At 53.8% G+C, this 20,763-nt stretch overlaps 1 protein-coding gene across 2 annotated transcripts; it reads left to right on the forward strand.

The window, feature by feature from the left end:
- The first annotated feature begins 1,597 nt into the window (after nt 1-1,597).
- EIF3B (eukaryotic translation initiation factor 3 subunit B) lies at nt 1,598-20,556 on the forward strand. 2 transcript variants are annotated; one of them, XM_086377029.1, is made up of 19 exons: nt 1,598-1,784; nt 6,237-6,429; nt 7,829-7,948; nt 8,228-8,285; nt 8,477-8,605; nt 8,992-9,149; nt 9,838-9,969; nt 10,049-10,115; nt 10,448-10,494; nt 11,683-11,893; nt 13,047-13,119; nt 13,866-13,988; nt 14,844-14,922; nt 15,599-15,737; nt 17,010-17,135; nt 17,652-17,729; nt 18,054-18,162; nt 18,593-18,712; nt 19,299-20,556. In XM_086377029.1, the coding sequence occupies exons 4-18, from the start codon at nt 8,232-8,234 to the stop codon at nt 18,694-18,696; spliced, it is 1,629 nt and encodes a 542-aa protein (XP_086233155.1). In that variant the 5' UTR covers nt 1,598-1,784; nt 6,237-6,429; nt 7,829-7,948; nt 8,228-8,231; the 3' UTR covers nt 18,697-18,712; nt 19,299-20,556. The 2 variants fall into 2 exon arrangements, with proteins under 2 accessions (XP_086233155.1, XP_086233154.1); XM_086377028.1 differs by lacking the exon at nt 1,598-1,784 and adding an exon at nt 2,256-2,798.
- The last annotated feature ends 207 nt before the right edge of the window (nt 20,557-20,763 follow it).

A 20,763-nucleotide genomic window follows, 5' to 3' on the forward strand; every position in this document is an offset into this window, starting at 1 on the left:
GCCACCACGTGTCTGTTGGAAGTGAGCGAGCAGGGGCACCCACAATTGAGGAGGGCAGGGTCCTCCTTCTTAGAAACTTCCTGGCTGCACTTCATGGCACGTAGGACTTAGTTCCCCAACCAGGTATTGAACCCATACACCCAGTAGTGGAAGCATCGATTCTTAACTGGACGGCCAGGGAGGTCCCCTAGCTTCCCCTTCTGAAAGGGTGCCAAAGGGTTTCTGACTCTATGGCAGATGTACTTTTAGCCTGACTTCTGTGGTGTTTGACTCCTGACAGTTGCCCCCACAGCACTGCGACTCTGAGACAAGAACTGCAAATGCCTCCTCCCTCTGTACCCCGCACACAGAGTGCCTCCCACTCAGGCCCTGATATACTCTGAACTTTCCCCTCAGCACTCCTCAAACTCTGGAGGGTGGAGGAACTGCGGATGGTCTTGCTGGTTTTCTTGCTAGAACACTGCGGGATGTACTTTGAAAATACACTTTTTTTTTGCATCATGAGCACATTCATAATTTTACCTGCAGAATAAGATAGGAGTCCCTCCGCTGGGAAATAGTAATGAGTGGCTAATATTTACAATACCTGCACACCGGAGAAGTCTTTCCTAAGAAACATGTAGCTGCTCAGCTAAGGTCAGCTGCTTTCAAGCTTTCCGTGAATATCCACTTATTAAGGGGCTTTCCCAGGTGGCTCAGTGGTAAGAATCTGCCTGCCAATGCAGGAGATGCAAGAGAGGAGGGTTCCATCTCTGGGTCAGGTAGATCCCCGGGAGGAGGAAATGGCAACCCACTCCAGTATTCTGGCCCGACAAATCTCACAGACAGAGGAGCTTGGTGGGCTACAGTCCATGGGGTCACAAAGAGTTGGACACGACTGAGCACACACACATTCACTTATTGTTCATTGCTTTGTCACCAATAGCACCTTCTAGAAGAAAAGCGCTGGCAGAGCCCAGCAACCTGTGAAAACTATGGAAGACAGCAGAAAATAGTAGGGTAATTCTGACGGCCAGGAAAAGTTAGTTTCCCTTTTGAAGCCCGTCCCTGGACCACGCACCTCATTTCACAGGTGAGGAGGCCGAGGCAGAGAGGCCGTGGGGCTGCCCACAGCTACAAAAGCTGAAAGACAGGGAGCATTCGAACTCACAGGTACGCAACCTGAGAACCCTGGATCTTTTCTCTTTTCCTGTCACCTGAGGTAAAATACAGCCAGCACTCCGTTTACAGTGTTATCCATTTTTCAGAGCAGAGTTCAGAGGCACGAAGCGCGTTCACACTGTCGGCATCCGGCACTCTATCCGTCTTCCCAAACTGTCCTAAACTCCCGTCCCACCTGCCGCCGCAGCACCGCCTTCTTTTTTAGAACTAAAACATTTACACTGAGCGGTGGCCCGCGTGCTCCACAAAATCCAAAAGACAGAAATGGAAACACGGTATACCTGCCGCGCGCCCCTGCGCCTCAGGTAACTCAGAACCTGGCCGCGCAGGCCACGCCCTCTAACCCCGCCCGCGGCGGCCCCGCCCCATACAGCCCCGCCCCTCGGGCCTGGCCCCGCCCCCTCCCGCGCCTGGCCCCGCCCCGCCCCGTGGCCGTGCTCTCGCGCGCGTCAGGGGGCGGAGGCCCGCGCGGGTCGAACCATGGTGACCATCAGAATGGGGAAAGGGGAATTACAGCCGCCGCGGTGAACGTGGGTTTGAGGGATCAAAGCAGCGCTCATTCCCTTCTGAGTTGCGCCAGGCGGTCGTCCCTGTAGCAGCCTGGGCCTTCTCTGGCTCGCCAGGTATTCCTTCTGTATTTTGGAATCGCCCATTCTTTTGCCCAGTCAGTAGACGAGTCTAAAAGCCGACGTGTAGAGGTGGAACTTGGTAACGTAAGTTAAGTGTTTGGTGAAAGGCCAAGATATCCCAACCAGAGTATTTTGTGCTATCGTTGCCGCGGGCATCAGCGTGTAAGCGAAGGGTGCTCTCGCGCCCCGCGCGCTAGGCGGACGCCTGGTGCCTCCCTGCGGCTTCACAGGTGGTCTCTCCCCGCCGCGCGGCCTGACGGGAGGAGGACGCGGTGCTGCCATGTTGGACGGAACCATCCGCTGCCTGAGGTGGGGCAGCCTGGTTCTCAAGCCGCCTGTAGACTGACCGAGACAAGGGCGCTGCTCCGCCTGGGGCCGGCGCTCGTGGCGGGGGCGCCGTCGCAGTCCGCGGCAGACACAGCCCCGCCCTGCGAGCTCGTCCGGGCGCGCGGGACGGCGTCAGGGCGCGGGCCCCCCCGTGCCCGTGGGCGGCCCCGCCGCACGCACATGGCCGGGAGGTAGGCGCGCGGTGCGGCCTGGGAGAGTCGGAAGCGCGGCGAGACCGGGCGAGGCGGCAGCGGAGGGCCATGCAGGACGCGGAGAACGTGGCGGCGCCCGAGGCGACCGAGCAGCGCGCCGAGCCCGGGCCGGAGCAGGCGGCAGCCGAGCCGTCGCCAGGGGCGGAGGTGGCGCGGCCCGGCGTGCAGGAGGCGGCGGGCGGCGAGGACGCGGAGGCGGAGGCCGGGCCGGGGCCTGAGGGTCCGGCTGAGCCCGCGGCCGACGGGGAAGGGAAAGCCGACGCGACCCCCGGCACCACCCCGCCGCCGCCCGAGGAGTCCTCTGCCCAGCTCGCCGGCGAGGCCCCGGCGGAGCAGGCGCAGGACGCGGCGGCCGAGGCCGGGTCCGAGGGGGCGGGCGGGGATCCGGACGGCGCGGCGGAGGACGGCGGCGCGGACGAGCCCTCCTTCAGCGATCCCGAGGACTTCGTGGACGACGTGAGCGAGGAAGGTGAGGCAGCGGAGCCGCGCCGCGCCGAGGTTCCCGGTCCCCCACCTGACTCCCCGCACCTGGGGAAGGCTTCCTTGAGCGCCTGGATCGCCGTCTTTTCTCCGAAAGAAGGAGGGGAGCAGGGGGAGACAACTTGGCGAGCTAGGCACTGGCCCTGCAGCCGGGAGTTTGGAGGGCGGCGAGGGCCGGCGGCGGGCCCGCAGGAGCCGTGGCCGAGTGTGCAGCGGTGTGGTCATTAGGGCCCGGCCAGGCAGGACGCTCCACGTGCTGCACGGTCCCGGGTGACAGCCCTTCCTCTGAGGTCTGGGTGCCCCGCCAGACCTGCCTGTCAGAGGCCTGAAACTGACTCGGTGCCGTGTCCGTATGGATGGACGGACGCTGTCTCGGGAGTGGGCAGAGCGGAGTGGGCAGACTGGGTTCTTTTGCTCCGGTTGCCCCACGGGAGTGTCTCCTCAGAGAGGTCCTCAGTGGGACAGTCCAGGCAGACTTGCCAGATTCCTGTTCACAGCCCTTTTCCTGAATCTGTAGGCATGCCACCATCCTTCTGTTAGCAATGGTATTCTTGAATTGTAGTATAACTTTGGTTCTGCCTTGGTTCCGATTAACAGGCATTTTTTCTCCTTTTTGCCTGAGAAAGCCTGTCTCCTAAGGTGACTTCTGATGATGCCTGATCTCATTTGTTTTTGTTTTTGCGTTGTTTTTAAGCCGCTGTAACTTTTAAGGCTGGGAGCACATCAATGGATTCCTCTGCGTATTGGCCACGTTATTAAAATGGGAATGAGTGAAACATCATTGAAATAGCTGATGAAACACCAGAGAAATAAGGTGTTGCCACGTAGAGATAGAAAGATTGGCGGGGGTGTCTGATCACTGAGATTGAGTCGGAATCATAAAGAATTTCACATGAGAAAGTTTGGAGAACATAGAGTTGTTTGACTTTGAAACATAGTATATTTTAAAATTGTTTATCAAATGCTTTTTTTTTCTTCCCGTTTTATTGAGAGGTAACTGATGTACAGCACTGTATAGGTTTGGGATAAGCCACATAATGACTTATTTGAAACAATTTTAAAGGTTGTCAGCATTGTCTTATACTTTGTTTCATGAGACAAAAGACATTTCAGCATGAAAAGCAAGAAAGGCTGCACTTGTCCTGCTCCTGAGGACTTGGGAGCCGCTGACCCAGTCCAAGCCCCTCACCCGTTCACCTCTAAGAGAATGTGTGTGCTGGGGAGTCGGTTGCTGAGAGGTAGTGTTGCTTGGTAGCCCGTCCCCCGTCCCCCCAGTTTAGACCACTGTTCTCTTTTACTGCACCAGTTTTTCTTATATTTTAAAATCTAAGTTGTGGTTTTAAAGCTCCTCTTGAGTTCTTCAGTGTTCACTTTTTTTAAGTATTATTTGAACACACCTGATTCACACAGGGTTTCTGCATGGTGTGACAGGATGCTGGCATGCGCACGGGCCAGCCAGGCCAGGTGACTGCTGGGAGGGCCTCTGGAAGCCCTTGTGATCCTGATACTTCCTCAGAGGGGCCTGTGAGGCTCCTGGTCCTAAGGAACTAAAATTGAGCAAGCTGGCTGTCTCCTCGAGGCCAGTGGTTGTAGTCAGGCGCTCATGTGTTTTCTGTTTCATGAGAACTGTCCTGTAGGGTCAGAGAGTGATGCTCAAGGTACCGGTTCTTGTGAAAATGGACTGAGCGCATCCATGGCTCCAGTGCCTTCATCTGCCCCCTCCTCCCTGAGACAGCTGAGCTCTGTCACACACTTGCATCGTAATCACAGCTGTCTTTGTCCTTGGTGCTCAACCAAGCAAAGGTGTGCTAAAGGTTTTGACCAAATGTCTTTGCTACTTAAGTCTTGAGACTTGGATTTTTTGTATTTCTCCTGGAGTCAGATTGGAAATCCATGAGCCAAGAGTAACCAGATACGTGGGCCGTGATGAGAAGGAAATGTTTTCGTGTGGTTACTATGCTCATTCCCTTACTGTGTATGGGCGGGTTCTTGTAAAGCTAGACACTTCAAAAGTGTGGGAAGGAGTCCACGGTTTATATAAGAGCTGAGCTTCTTATTGTAAACCTTGTAAATTAAGACCAGGCTTAACAGGCGATGTAATAGTTTGGTAAGTCAGCTTTCAAAGTAACCCAGGCATCTGACTCCAGTCTCTGTAGGGAAGATGCCCTAATCTGCCTCTTTCTCTCTGTTTCCTCTTTGGTCATGATTTTAGCTTCATTGAAGTTTAAATGGCAGTTCTTTTATCTAAGGTAACGTTTCCAATATCATTCGTAAAGGTGTTGAAATTCATTAGAGGTAGTTTATAACAGGACTTGCCTCTGGAAATTACTCTTTTTCCTTTTTTAAAGACTTTTTATTATTGCAAATTTCAAGCACTAAAAGTGGAGAGAATTCACCTCAACTTTTGAAAATAAAATACAGCAAAGAATATTTTGGCATGTGTCCTTTATAACATGTTGAAATACTTAAAAAACTAGTCATAATTAGGTTCTAGAACACGTAGATACACAGATAATAAGCCTTTGTTCTTCAGCTGTTGTTTAAAAATTACCTTGGACATTCATTTTGCCTGTACAGACAGTCCTGAAATTGTGATGGTTTGAATTACAATGGTTCAAAAGTGAGTTTATTGGGAAGTAACCCCATCATAAGTCAAGGAAAATCTGTGTTACTGAGAACACTTAAGATTTGGGTCCTGTGATTTTAATTCCCGTTCTGTGACGTGAACAGAATGCACTTTGAGCTTTGGCATGAAGTTATGAAGATACTAGTTGACGTTTCTTGCTCTGTTCCAAGCGCTGTTCTGAGCGTTTACGTCTAACGTCTAAACGGCTGGCGTCTCCCAGTGACGGTGCTGCCGGGTGTCCGTCCACCTGGAGACGCCGTAGCCCACGGGACGCACCACTCGCGCTTTCCCGAGCTCTGTAGTCTCTGGTCACCTGGTGTACGTGCCAGTCGCCGTCCCATGCTGTCTGAACCAAGGCTGCTTTTCGTAAAGAACCTGGGTGATGAGTTTGTGACAGAGGTGGGTCGGAGAAGGCTTACCACAAGCGTTCCTCAGCTCACTTTGTTTTTGTTTTTTTTTCTGGTAAAAGTCCATCCTCTTTCCTTCTTCAGTGTTAAAGGCTCTTTTTAAAAAATTGATTTGGGCATAGAGGGGAAAGTTTAAAAAAATTTTTTTTAATTCATTGAATATTGTCTATTATTGACATATCTTGACTGTTAGGGGCTTGTAAAGAGTTACAGTCCTCCCAATTATTTCAAGTTTAAATTTTTAGTCAACCCAGGGCTGTGATATTGTAACGTTCAGAGCAAAAGCATTCAGATTAATTATTCATTTTTTACTTTTTTGAAATGTGTTCAGTGTGCTAACCTGGTGCATTAACTTGGTCAGAGAAAGTCACAGGCACACCTTCCCCTCCTGCAGAGTTACTGGCGGATGTGCTCAAAGACCGGCCGCAGGAAGCAGACGGAATCGACTCGGTGATCGTGGTCGACAACGTGCCTCAGGTGGGGCCCGACCGCCTGGAGAAGCTCAAAAATGTCATCCATAAGATCTTCTCCAAGTTTGGGAAAATCACAAACGATTTCTATCCAGAGGAGGATGGAAGGACAAAAGGGTGAGTGATGTCCTCCAGCATGGACGTGTGGTTTGTTTTCTCGGCAGCTGATGCCGTGAAGGCAGTGGTGTGCTGTGGACTCTGGTGGGTTGGGGCGCCTGGCAGCCTCGAGAGCCTCGGGGCAGGGACCATCAACAGGGCCGGGGGGAGAAGGACCTGGGCAACTGGCTCTGAGTTGGGTTTTGTGAGTCGGCTGCTGAGCTGCTGGGACATCAGAGCTCGGTCTCTTCTGTCCTTAAACAGTGATTGATCAGAGGTAGATCCTAGGCAAATCTGGAGGTTGGCAGGGCTTCAGGAAAATCTGACGTATTTTGATTCTAAAATATGCTTTTCTGCCACATTTTAACATCTGAAATGGGGGTATTCCTTAGAGTCTAGAAGAAAGCATTGTGTCATTGTTCAGTTAGTAACTCTTTTTGTGCTGTTACCTAAAATATCGTGTCTTTTAAAAACGATAGCATGAGGTATGTGTCTTGCAGTCTGCTTTTTAAATTCCATATTAGGTTTTCTGTGTTGGTAAATGTAATTCTGATCGCTTCCTTGTAAATGCTGTGGTGCTCTGTCCTGGGACAGTTTGTCTATTTTCCTGTCAACTGTTTCGAGCAGCAGTTGGGACAGCCCTGTGCCTGTCCTCTTCTGGGTACAGGAAGAGTGTGTGCCTGCGGCGCCTCTGGGCAGTCCCCAGTGAAACCCGAGTGGTCGTACTCAGCCGGCAGTAGTCAAAGCTCGGTTGGTTGCTCCACACACTTGTCAGACTTTCTCCATTAAAATTTCATAAAAACATCAACCTCTGAGTATGGGCAAAGACATCTTTTATGGGACAGGAATGAGAAAGTAGTATAAACTTCATTTTTTAATTTCAGATTTAGAAACTGCCTAGAATAGTGTTAATTTCTTGGAAAACTGATCACACACAGGTAATGTTTCGTGCTTCAGAAAGGCGGGAGGAGACCTTTTTTGGAGCAGTTGCATGTGTGATTTTTATTAAAATGAAACATTCTCTGAGAGCCTTTGTGATTTTGCCTGTAACACACAGTATCAGACTATCCTTGTTTTTTATAAACAGCTTTGTTGAACGATACTCGACACTCAGTTAAGTCAGAGTTTTAAAGTATACAGTTTCATAAGTTTTGATGAACACGTACGTCCTTAGAACGGTTACCATAGTCAGAGTAGTGAGCATTTTGGTTAATTTTAGAGGCATTGGATCTTGTGTTGGGATTCTGTTCATGTTTAGAGCTGCTCTGCTAGGGACCTGACTGCTTCTGGGACGTGGCAGGCAAACGGGTCATGGATGCTCATGGTGCGTACAAGCCCTGTGGGGCCCTGGGTGTGTGGAGCATGACCTGCTTGTTCTTTGGGTCTGCACGCTTGTGAGTTGCCCTCTCCCTCGATTCAGGTATATTTTCCTGGAATACGCATCCCCTGCCCACGCGTTGGACGCCGTGAAAAATGCCGATGGTTACAAGCTTGACAAGCAGCACACGTTCAGGGTCAACCTCTTCACCGATTTTGACAAGTAAGTCCTGACTCAGCCCAGGAGAGCCTGGACACCTCCCTGAGCACGCGTGGCCGGGCCTTTCTGCCCCAGGGGCCAGGGGGTACTAGTGGGCTCTCAGGAGGCTGCACTCTCCCGTCAGACAGTGCAGGGGCATTTCACATCCCCCCCACCCCCGAGCACCCCCTCGCCAATAATGACCAGGCAAAGCCTGTCCTTTCCCTTTGCGGGAGGGGTGCAGTACTTCCTGGCCGAGGACCACTCACCTTGTGGTCATCTGATGTGTCACTGATCTTCCAGGTACATGACCATCAGTGATGAATGGGATATTCCAGAGAAACAACCTTTCAAAGACCTGGTATGTTGCATAAAATCTGTATGTAACTAGAAGAAATGGTGGCTAGCCTCTTGGCTTGAAGTGGTGACTTCCTTAGGAATTAACGGTGCTGAGTGGATTTGTCACGTTGCTAAGTGCAACACCGTGAATGTGAGTTTTCTTTGGCTAAAATTAAGGAAATGTGTTCCATCCCTTGTGCTTGGCTCCTTTAGGGGAACCTGCGCTACTGGCTTGAAGAGGCTGAGTGTAGAGATCAGTACAGCGTGATCTTCGAGAGCGGGGACCGCACTTCCATATTCTGGAATGATGTGAAGGACCCAGTCTCCATTGAGGAGAGAGCGGTGGGTATTTGCTGCCGGGCAGGGTTTCCTTAACAAAGAAGGGTGTGGTGGGAATCCCTGGCGGTCCAGTGGTTAGGACTCTGCGCTTTCACTACCATGGGCCTGGGTTTGACCTCTGATTAGGGAACTGAGATCCCACAAGCCACGTGGCACAGCCGGGAGGAAAAAGAGGAGCGTGGTCCAAGAGCAGGTGAAGTGCCATGTGCTCTGAGGCTACTGCTCTTGACAGCAACTTTTATTCTTCCAGCTTTGAAACAAGTCCTAAGAAGTGAATAGGCTTCTTGTATTTTTAGTTCAAAGTTTGGGAGCTAAATTCATCATAGACTTTGGAGCCTTTGTGTTTGGCTTTTTTGTTGTGTTAACATTGGTACTGGCTTTTTCCACAGCGATGGACAGAGACATACGTGCGTTGGTCTCCTAAGGGCACCTACTTGGCCACCTTTCACCAGCGAGGCATTGCTCTGTGGGGGGGAGAGAAATTCAAACAGATTCAGAGATTCAGCCACCAAGGGGTTCAGCTTATCGATTTCTCACCTTGTGAAAGGTAAGCTGGTATAAAATGGCAGATGGAGTGCCGCCAGCCCTCTGTAGGGGATTTTCTAAAGCTTTATTTTGCAGTAATTCCCACTGTCAAGTAGAATCATCACAGGAGAGCACAGAGGACTCCTGTGTGCCCTTTACTGTGAGCGGTTATGTGTTGTTGCGTTGGCTTCATCACCTCCTCTCTCCACACGTTTGCGTAAAACCCCGTCGTCTAACAAGGGCCTTGAGCGCCCGCTGCCGTTGGTGTCCACTGCGGGACCCAGCTCTTTACCTGATTAGTCCAAGGAAAAGAAAGTGTGAGCGTGCCACATCGCTCCTGCTGCTAGTGCACACCTCGGACTTTGGTTGGGAACCCGCTGGGCCTTTCCGTGTCCTGATTTTAGCAGAGAAGCGTGACCCTTGGAGTACTCCGTGGTGCCAGGCAGGACTGAGTGGTGTGTGCCCCAGTGGTTCTGCTCTGTATTTGGAGTGGGCTCTCTGGACTGGATGACGTTTTGGGGGATCCTGGAGGGCAGAGAAGGTGCTGGTTGCATGAGTCTTGACTGCTCATCCCAGGAGTCTCCCACCCTTGTGCCTGGAGTCACGTTCGGGAGCACAAGCCTGTCACTTCCGCCACAGCTGGTCCTTGACGCACCCTCACAGGAGAGGAGGCGGGGGTGCAGGGGGTGATGCTGCGCCCTCTGCTGCAGGTACCTGGTGACCTTCAGCCCCCTGATGGACACTCAGGATGACCCTCAGGCCATCATCATCTGGGACATCCTCACCGGTCAGAAGAAGAGAGGTTTCCACTGTGAGAGCTCAGCCCACTGGCCTATCTTTAAGTGAGTGGACCCGGGTAGCCACGGTGGCCTCTGTGCCCCTCTTCATCGACCAGCTTGGCACTTCTTTTTTTCTCCTTAGGTGGAGCCACGATGGTAAATTTTTTGCCAGAATGACACTCGATACTCTGAGTATCTATGAAACTCCTGTAAGTGGCTGATTTGATTGCCTGAGCTGAGCTGCCCTGTCGGGAGCTGTCGCGGGCGCAGAGCTTTCCTTAGTGTGTGGGGTGGCCTCCGGTTTCTGGGCCTTGCAGGTTCTCGGGCCCTGGTTCGGGTCTCTGCTGCTGCGGGGAGCTGGGGATGGGAGTGGCTGGACGGGCCCTGGAGGGTGTCTTACTGCTCTGGGTCGTCACTCCCCAGTTGGTCTGTCGCCCTGTGCCAACACTGCCCCCCTCAGCAAGCTCACGCTGTAACGAATGTATGTGCTGTTGAGGCAGCGGTCTGATCTGACGCCGTTGTCACCTCGTTTTTTCCATAGTCTATGGGTCTCTTGGATAAGAAGAGCTTGAAGATCTCTGGCATAAAGTAAGTGACTCTCAGCACGGGGTGGGGCGGAAGTGCGGGTTGACTCCCTCCTTTAGCACTTGGCTCCTATAACGTTGCAGAAAATGCTGGTGCCAGTCAGGGGACATGGGGGTGTCACCGTGGGCTTGTGCCCGTCACCGGGGCACAGGGGTGTCACCACGGGCTCGTGCCCATCACAGGGCACGGGGGTGTCACCGCGGGCTCGTGCCTGCCGCCGCGGGCTGCTCGTTGGCGGCCACGTCAGCATTCCCTGCCCCTGCTTATAGGGATGTCTCGAGGGCTGCTTCCTTTCATGTTCCCGCCTGGGGACCAGAGACTCAGGGGCACAGCCTTTAAGGAAGAGGAGCCTCCTCTTTGTCAGGGGTCTCCATGTCAGTCTGATGGTTTGTGCCATGGGTTTGCTTGGCCTCTGAGCTGTGTCTGGTTTGGTCTGTCAAAAAGTAGGCACATCTTTATCTGCTTGAAATCTCTGGGGGCAGTGAGAAATACCAGCAGTGCAGGGGAAGCGCACGTTTCTTACTGTTCTATTATATTTATGATACATTTCTTATTTATATGTATACTGTATAAATACTATACAATATTTATATATATACTGTCCTATATATATATTTATATATATATTGTGGTTTATAATCAAAACTGGGCATTAATTGGCAGTAAAAGCAAAAGTGAAGATGCTCTGCGTGGACAGGAGCTTGTGGATTGTTTGTTAACGGAACTTTTTAATTTTTGCAGTGAAGAGAACCGCCCCTACTTCTTCCTCCTCATCCACTTTTTAACCTGGGGTTTCCCCCTTTGACCCCGTAATGAATGTTCAGAAATCAACAGCTGGTCCATCGGCCTAAAGTTTATTTTACCTGCCTTGTGGTGTAGAGTGTCAGTGCGGTTTCAGAGCCTGGGCTTGAGTCCCGTGACCCGTGCTGGTGGGTGGTGGTATCAGGACTCGCTCCTCACTGGCACAGTGAGTCTGGCAAAGCCTCCAGTTGTCCTGGGCACAGCGGGCTGCACAGGAAGTCCAGAGTAGGCCTCTGGAGGTGGGCACTCAGGGTACCGTTGCTCCTGCCGTTCTGGGAGGTGAATGTGCCAGCGCCCTGCGTTGCACAGTGAGTGAGCTCTTTCATTCCTATGCCTTCCTCATCATGGCTCAGCCGGGCCTGGTAAACATTTTATTTTCTTCTTCTGCAGAGATTTTTCTTGGTCCCCTGGTGGTAACATAATAGCCTTTTGGGTGCCTGAAGATAAAGATATTCCAGCCCGGGTAACCCTGATGCAGCTGCCTACCAGACAAGAGATCAGAGTTAGGAACCTGTTCAACGTTGTGGATTGCAAGCTGCATTGGCAGAAAAACGGAGATTACTTGTGTGTTAAAGTAGACAGGACTCCAAAAGGCACCCAGGTAGGTGGACACCAGTGGGCGGGCTCATTCCTTCTACAGCTCAGTTTGGGGAGGCGGGGCAGTGTTATGGATTTTTTTGGTTCAAACTTAAGACTTTCTTCAGGCCCACCTGGCACCAAAAGTTAGCTGTCGCGTCGTGGCTAGAACCGTTACCATATTCCAGCAGAGGAGTGTAATTCTTTCCTATAAACTGAGTGCGTGATGCGTCGCTTAGTTGACATAGGTCAGAGCTCACAGGAGAACACCGGGGAATCTCCAGGCACCTACCTTCCTTCTCTGTAGGTGTTAAAGCAGTACATTGTTTTCTTCAGGTTTTCCTTTGGAAGCAGAGTAGCATGCTTGACACAGTTCTGCATCCAGACTTTGTTTGTTTGCCTCATTTAACATTTTGGGTTTTTTTCCTTCTAATGGAAATATTTATTTCTTTGACGATAAGTTTCTGAGGTGTGTGGTCACGTAGCCATGCAGCAGCCACCACTCTCTTAACCTCAGAACATTTCCATCTCCCGTGCCAGCCGTCACCCGGCTCCTGACACCCGTCACCTGCTTGCCCGCTCCCTGTCTCTGGGCGCTCCTGTTCTGGACATTTCTCATGAGTGGAGTCATGCTCTGTGGCCTTCCGCATCTGGCCGCCTCCTCTGCGCACGGGGTGCAGGCTCACCCCTCGCCGTTTTCCGTGGCTGAGCATGTGTACTGTGTCACATCATGCTTGCCAGTTTATCCCTTGGTTGGCATGTGGGCTGTTTCCATCTTTTGGCTATTACGGATAATGCAGCTTTTTACATGAACATGGACGTTCCACTGTTTCGAAATAACAGTTGGATCAGTCCCAGTTGGTGGGCCTTTGGGGCACTACAGGAGGTTTGCAGAGAAGCCACAGTGCGGATCCTTGGGCCCATCTGCTGGAGGTGACCTTAGGGCAGGTCTTGAAGTAGGGTCTGGGTTGAGGCCGAGGGGTGTTCTCCAGACACTGTACCCGTCTCTGCCTTCCTCATCATTTGAGAGGTCTCATTGCACCGCTTCAGTCACTGCCGATTTTCACGTCTACCAGGTGTATACGTTTAATCTCTCATTAAATTCTTAAGTTGTCCTTTGAGTCTTCCTCATGCTTTCAGTTTTCAGAATGTCACCCCTTCTTTTTTCTTTTAAACAGGGTGTTGTCACAAATTTTGAAATTTTCCGAATGCGAGAAAAACAGGTGCCTGTCGACGTGGTCGAGATGAAAGGCAAGTGTCTCCGTCCTGCCCTGAGGCTGAGTGGCCACCAAGCCGTCGTGCCCACTCGCAGCGCTTCCCTGCGAGTTCGCGGCCCTGGGCAGGCTGGCCGAGGTCAGGCGTCTGTCTGTTACAGAGCATACGTTGGTTCACGGTTTCTTTGTCCTTCCCAGCTTCAGTCTCTTAGCCTTTCCAGTTGCCAGGTGAAGAGACGCCCCCCTTTTTTTCATTCACACCACGTGATCTGCTTACATAGCAGAGGGACACAGGTTCAAGCCCGGTTTCACGCTTAGGAGAAAGTGTGAAGAGCAGGTTTTCATCACACCCCTGCAACGCAGCTAAGGGCTTGTCCTCTTACATATGAAAGTTCTCAGCTGAGTAGCAGTGTTTTGGTTTTTTGGACTCCTGAAAACTTGAGACACTGTCTCTGCCTTTAGGTCGAACATTTAGCGTGTATATCCTGTTTTGCTGGGGAGAGGAGGAAGGGAAGGGAAGGTGCTGCCTGGTAGAGGGCGTGACCCTGTGTGCCATGAGGAGAGAGAGGGGGCTCATCCACAGGCCGCCCCGCCCCTGTGGCAGGAGATTGGGGCATGCCTGCCGGCCGTGGTGGCTCCACAGGGTTCAGCGTGCTGTCTTTGGCCTGTGCTGCTTGTGGGCCTTTTAATGAACCTAAGAATCTGGGGCGTCTCTGGTTGAACAGCCTTAACGGAAAATGATGTTCTGTGACCAAGGAGCTCACCCTTTTTTCCTGGCCCTAGAAACCATCATTGCCTTCGCCTGGGAGCCGAACGGAAGTAAGTTTGCTGTGCTGCACGGGGAGGCGCCTCGGATATCTGTCTCCTTCTACCACGTGAAGAACAACGGGAAAATTGAGCTCATCAGTAAGCAGCTGAACGGGAGCCTGGGGCAGAGCTTGGTTATTGCTTCTGGGAGAGTGCTTGGCTGGACAGAGCGTCCTGTGGGCAGCTGGTGGTGGCACTGAGGGAGTTTGCTGCAAAGGACAGGCCTTTTGTGCACTCCTGAGCAGCGGTGTTTATGGTAGCATCATTCTGTGATGTCGTCAACTGGCTGTCACAAAACTGAACGTATCATTAGTTCCCTTTGTTATGAAAGGAAATGTGGATTACAGAAGAGTTCACGGCCTCCTGTAGTAAAGTAGGTTATGATACGGCAAGCGTGCAAGTGCCTCTGCTTTCCAGGCCCTGCAGCCCTGCCTCCCCTCACAGGGTCAGCCTGCAGATCACCATAGTGCTGGGGACTGCTGAGCGGATTCGCGTGGATCCTTTCCATCCTGCCCTCCCTGTCAGGGTGGTGCTGCCCCCCTCCCCACCCTGCCCCCCCTTCCTGAGTAAAGAGACCAGGACCAGGCCCCACCCCTTCAGAACGTGAGCATTGGGTTGGCATTGGGAGAGATGGTGGAATTAGTTTCTTTCAGTTAAAAAGTGAGTCACTAGAATGGATTTTTAGGCTTTGGGGGTCATATATATCTTTTGAGAATGTGATAGAAACTGGACTCCTTGCCCTGGTGGTGAGTCCCCATGGTAACACTGCCTGAGTGAGGTGTTTTGTCCGATGACACTGTCCAGTGTGGTGTTAGGTATTTAAAGTAGCACTGCAGTTTCAGAACCCCTTCAGGCCCCTCCTAACTACAGAGGTGCAGCACCTCAGTCCGGTGTGCACACCCACGGGCTGTCCCCGTCTCGGCTGCACGCTGACCTCTGACCCTCTCCTTTCAGAGATGTTCGACAAGCAGCAGGCCAACACCATCTTCTGGAGCCCCCAAGGACAGTTTGTCGTGCTGGCTGGCCTGCGGAGGTGGGTTCTGCTGATGCCCTGTGCGGGGCTGCGGGAGACTGTGGCCCAGGCCCGGGCTCTGGCCCCGAAGGTTGCTCTGCTGCCTCCCTGCAAGCGCGGGGACAGGTGCTCCCTAGGGCATCCCGGCCTGGGTGGATTGTGCGGTGTCTCCATCCTGCTGCCCAGACGTGGCCAGGACCAGGCCCCTTGCAGACGTTCCCACTGGGGACTGCGGGACACAGGACCTCCTCCTGGTGACCCAGTCCTCTGATGTAAATGCCACGTGTCCGTGTGGGAAGGGTGTCTGGCTGGGCTGGGAGCCTGTCTTGCCCTCTGCTGGGTGTGCCCACGAGCACCTGGACGCTCGCCCCCTTGCTCCCCACCCGGTTGCGCAGCAGGCCGCGCAGAACCTGTGACAAGCATGCAGTGCGTCCTCTGGGCTGGTGGGGCTCCCTGCCTCCCTGTGGGCGCCACGCGCTGTGGTTTGGCAGCTCGGCCTCTGCCAGCCTCTCCTCCGGGAGCAATCACAGCAGACACTGCGTGCTTGCGTGCCCTGTGCATAGTCTGTGTCGCTGTGGTCATTTCCGTGTCCACGATCAGGCGGGACACCGGGCTCCCGAGTCCAAGCCTGCTCACCCTGAGCTGAGACCGGGCACAGACGCGACTCGCAGTGACTCCAGCCGTGCTGTCTCCCCAGCATGAACGGCGCCTTGGCGTTTGTCGACACCTCAGACTGCACGGTCATGAACATCGCAGAGCACTACATGGCCTCCGACGTGGAGTGGGACCCCACCGGGCGCTATGTCGTCACCTCCGTGTCCTGGTGGAGCCACAAGGTACGGGGGCCCCGGGCGCCCTGCTGGCTCTGCCTCAGGGCCCTTGCCCTCACCCCAGGACTGTAGCTCTGTGGGTGGTGGAGCTTCCTGCCGTTCAAGGGTCCCCAGCCTGGCCCGTGCCCTCTCTCCCTCCCCTGTGTTCTCATGGGGCCCCTACTCAACAGCGTGAACGTGCCTTAGCCATTGTCAGCCATTCATTGTCCTCTCTTCCTGCTGGCTTGAGACGTTACGAGGACAGGTGCCATTTCTCCTGAGCTACATCCCCAGCATCTGAAACTGTTGGCACATTGTCAGCCTTCAGTCAGGATTTGCTGACCGAATTGGCACATGAGAAAACACGTCGTTTCTGTTTTTAACTTCCTGAAAAGATCACCCTCTCTGTCTTCAGTGAAAGATCCAAGGGTGTGTTGGTGGGGGTAGATGCAGGATTTAGCACTTGCAGGAACCGCTGTGAAGTCTGCCAGGGAAGGGGCTTCTCGGCCTGGGCCCTCCCTGGACGGGCGGACTGGCACTCTCCTGGGAGGGGACCCGCTTCCTCGGGTCTTGGGAGAGTCGCGGCCTGAGAAGTCTGTGTCTGCACAAGCCACAGTCTGTACTGTTATCATAAGCCCGGTATTCCCACTGCTGGTAAAATTTGCTCAAGATCCTTCTGTATACTTAATGACTATTTTTACTGATTGAGGTGTTCACAGTTGAACCAACTCACACACGTTTACCGGTCGAGACAGAGTGATTGTGTTTAATGAAGTTTCAGGAGCAAGAGCTTTGCAAATGTTGCTGGAAACAGTGTCTTGAATGATATCCTTGTGTTCGGGTCAGGGCATGTGCACCGTGCCCAGGCCTGTTGTTCAGAGGTCACCTCGCCGAGGCCTGCCCTGACACTTTAAATCCTCTGAGCATACTGACCACTCTGCAGCGGGAGTCCACCAGGGTGTAGGCGCTGCTTCCTCCATCAAGAAGGTCTTGGTAAAGAGAGACGTCTGCTGAGCTGTGGCGGCTGTCAGCCTGTGCTCTGGCACCAGTGCTCTGCTGGCGCTGTTCTGCTGCTGCACACGCTGCACTGTGCTGCCAAGCGCATACTCTTAGCTGTCTGTTCGCCATGGTCCTCCCCTGCTCACGGTGTCCCCTCAGTACCAACAACACTGACAAATGATTGGTTCTCAGACATCTGTTGAGTGACATGAATTTTGCCAGTTCTGTTGACAGGATTCAGGGTCTCTCCTGGGGTCACCTGGTGGAGTGGGCAGCTAGTGAGGCTCTTCTCTCTTCCAGGTGGACAACGCCTACTGGCTGTGGACCTTCCAAGGCCGCCTTCTGCAGAAGAATAGCAAGGACCGCTTCTGCCAGCTGCTCTGGAGGCCTCGGCCCCCCACGCTCCTGAGCCAGGATCAGATCAAGGTCTGGTTTTCCTCATCAGCTGCAGGGATGTGGCAGTGACTGGCACGAGGAGGTTTTCCTTCTGATACTGTCAGGGTGACAGTGAGGAGTGGGGGTGTGGCTCTCACAGCAGACCCTTTGAGGAGATGGAGAGCAGTGAGAACCAAAAGGAAGAGGGTAGTTTCAGCAGAGGAAACAATTTTCAGGTTCTGAGGCCACGTCAGAACCGTTGTAGGAAGTTTGCGGAAACGGAGGGGCAGGTGAAGGGTGATGGGCCGCTGGAAAGTCCTGGTGGGACTGTGAGACATGGGATTTACGTAACTGTGGTAGGACACGCGGTGTTTATCAGGGCTCTTCTGAGGGACGAGTGTAAATCCCGGGGAAGGAAGGCTGCCGGTGGGAAACGTGGAGGCCGGCGCCACGTTGAACACTCAGGTGGCTGCGCTCTGCTGAGCGCTGAGGCTGCAGCCGTGAGGAGCGTGTCTGTGCCTCTTAGCTTTGAATGTGCTGATCCTGAGGGACTTGTCTTTGTTTCAGCAAATTAAAAAGGATCTGAAGAAATATTCCAAGATCTTTGAACAGAAGGATCGTTTGAGCCAGTCCAAAGCCTCAAAGGTTAGCCGTATTCCCAGGCATGAGGGAAGCGCCCAGACAGTCCTGTCGGCTCACAGCAGAGAGGCCAGCACCAGGCCAGGGGACAGACCCCAGGGTTGGCTTCCATCCACGGGAGGGCATGGTGGAGGGGCCGCCAGAGGAAGCTGAGGGCGAGCAGACACGCCCAGCGCTCCCGCCCCGCAGCCTCTAGTGGAGCCCTACATCGTCCTGTCCGTCAGGGTGGGCACCGCTGACCATGTTTCATTTCCACTTGGTTGAGCAAAGTGAAGACAATGGTGTGAGGTAAGTGTTCATCCTGTAAGTTCTTCTCAATTCTGCACACAGGAATTAGTGGAGAGAAGACGAACCATGATGGAAGATTTCCGGAAATACCGGAAAATGGCTCAAGAACTCTATATGGAGCAGAAAAATGCACGACTAGAATTACGCGGAGGTAACTTGTTAGCCCAAGATACACCTTTTACAGCATATAGTTAAGATATTTTTCCCCTTTTGGATCTTTTCCCAGGTTTTTCGGAACCTAAAATGTTGCCTAAATTAAAAGAACCTTTTTTTTCCTGGCCGCACCTTGTGGACATGGAGTCTTAGCACTTGGACAAGGGATTGCCCTGGGCTCGGGCAGTCAGCGGGGGAGTCCTAACCACTGGACCCCCAGGGAAGTCCTCTTAAAAGGATCGTAAACAGAATCTCTTTTAAAGATTCCTAACAAGAACTGAGTTTCCTGCCGCCTGCAGGTCACAGCCATGGACCTGTTTTTGCAGGGGACCTTGCGGTTTTCACACTGGCCTGTGGGGGGGTGGGGGGTGGCGTCTCCCACGGGTTTGTGCCCCACGTGTGCACGTGTGACCAGCAAACCCCCTCAGGTGTGGATACCGACGAGCTGGACAGCAACGTAGACGACTGGGAGGAGGAGACCATCGAGTTCTTTGTCACAGAAGAGATTATTCCCCTTGGAAATCAGGAGTGATCCGAGAGCACCTGTGGTAAGACTGGGCGAGGGCAGCTGGCGCCCTGCTTAGTTTTTCTTTGTGCTCTGTTCTGCGAGTGAGAAGGTGCTGAGAGAAGCCCGGTTTCCTGTGCCCACCATTAGCCACATCCTTGCCTGTGAGCTGTGAGGACTCTGGTGAGACCCGGAGCTCTGCATCGAGCACTCTGGGCCTTGAGCTCCACGTTTAGGGAGCGATGTTCCTCTGAAACCCAGTAGGGTTTGGCCATGGGCAAGAGGAGGGCCAAAGGAGGCTTTGGGGAGAAGACAGGTGCCCATCAGATGGTGGCCTCACCAGCCGCAGCACTTGCTCTGGTCAGTCCCCGCTTGGTCTGGGCAAGAGCCCACCTGTCAGCTGTGGCTTGAACATAGGCTTCAGTGACACACAGGGCCTGGGGCGCTGCTCTCAGAGCTGACACCTGTGTCTGTGTCTGTGTAGGGGGCACAGGGCTGTCTGGCCGTGTGGTCCCCGGAGCAGGGAGCGCGGGGGTGGAGGCTGCCCCGTCCAGGCGGCCCCTGTCTGCCAACCAGCCTGCCGCCGCACCTCGTTGGGACAGAGGGTGAGCTGTGTCTCCTTGTTGCAGCGTCGCCGTGCACTGTGCTGGAACCAAGCTCACCCTTTTGCAGAAAGCCTGCACATCCTGAATCCACCTGTGCTTCTGTCGCTCCGGCCCGAGGCTGCGCCTGGGAGTCGCCATCTCCACACGTCGCTGTGCCTTTCAGCCCCTGGCGTCCGCCGCAGCGGAGGCGTGACGGTCCGGCCCCTTGGGGACCTCACGCACGGCAGACGGCGCCCTGCCTCCCACGGTCGGCGCCTGCACAGCCGTGCGGGGCACCTGTGCGCCCCCCACCATTCAGGTTGTGACAGGTTCTCTCAACAGGCTGAACACGGAAATAAAGCAAATGTGTGTGAAAAAGCCGTCTCTCTCCTCTTTGAACGTAGACAGCGGCCGTGACCTGGGTGCCTCTCCCGTCTGCCGCAGTAGCAGCCGCCTTGGGCTCGTTGTGTCCAGCACTGCACTCGAGAGGCGCAGAGGGCCGCCAGCCCCCCGGGGTCCGCTCCTCAGCTGAGCTCTGAGAGGTGGTGCGCCAGCCCAGCTTATTCCTCTTTTGCCTCCCGCGCTTGCCAGTTCACCTGACGAGAAGCACCCCTTTAGCCTTTGCCTCGGTTATACAGGTTTGAAGACTCACACTGACAGTTGCGCTTGGTCCTGTTTGAACACCTAACCCTCCCCTCCCAGGAGGGACTGAGCGAACCCTGTGACTCGGCCTGTTTTCACTGCGGTGTCGTGCTGCCCTCGGTGCCTTGTGAAACGGCAGTTCTTCCACGGCTGTCTTTCTCCCAGAACCTGAAGTTTAGTTTAACAGGCAGTGAAGCCTGGAATTCACAGCCGTGACCGGTACTGTGTACAGACCTAAGACACCGTGTGGGGCAAGGGACAGCAACCGTCGGCCCTGTGGCTCAGCTGGCTGGCGCCAAGTGGTCCCTGACCCGCCGGATCCCCAGGGGCCCCCAAGCTGGCAGGCCGCCCGCCACCGCCTGGCCTCCCCCGGGCACCTGGCACTCCAGGCTCCTCTCCGGAGCCCGTGGTTTCTCCGAGCGCTGCCGCTTCCAGCTCCTCAGCCCCCTCGGAATCACGGTAGTTCTTGTTTCCTGTCCTGTTCCTCAGACCTCACTGTGTCGAGACCCAGGTTTCCTGATTTCATGGCCCTAGGAAGGAACAAGCACATGGGTCTATCGTATTAACAGATTTTTAACAGAGCTTTTAAACTAACTTTTCACTGTTTTAAACTGGCTAGTTGTAACTTTTACGTAGTTTGTGAATAAAAATTTCTTAAGCACTTGTGCTTGCGTTCTCTCTTCTGGGCATCCTGGGGCTGGCCCTTCGTGGAGCAGTTTCCTGACCCACCTGGTGGGCTGGGGGTAGGGCAGGGTTCCCAGCATGTGGCTCGGGCCCCGGGTAGGCTCTGGGCTCCTGGCCACCTGCACAGGCCTTGTCTCTGTCGTGCTGCGGGGCAGCCGGGGCTGAGGGATTTGCTTTCATGGGG

Source organism: Bos grunniens, chromosome 25 (assembly GCF_055505025.1).
Source record: "Bos grunniens cultivar Pamir isolate PY7600 chromosome 25, Bosgru_T2T1.0, whole genome shotgun sequence".
Taxonomy (NCBI): domain Eukaryota; kingdom Metazoa; phylum Chordata; class Mammalia; order Artiodactyla; family Bovidae; genus Bos; species Bos grunniens.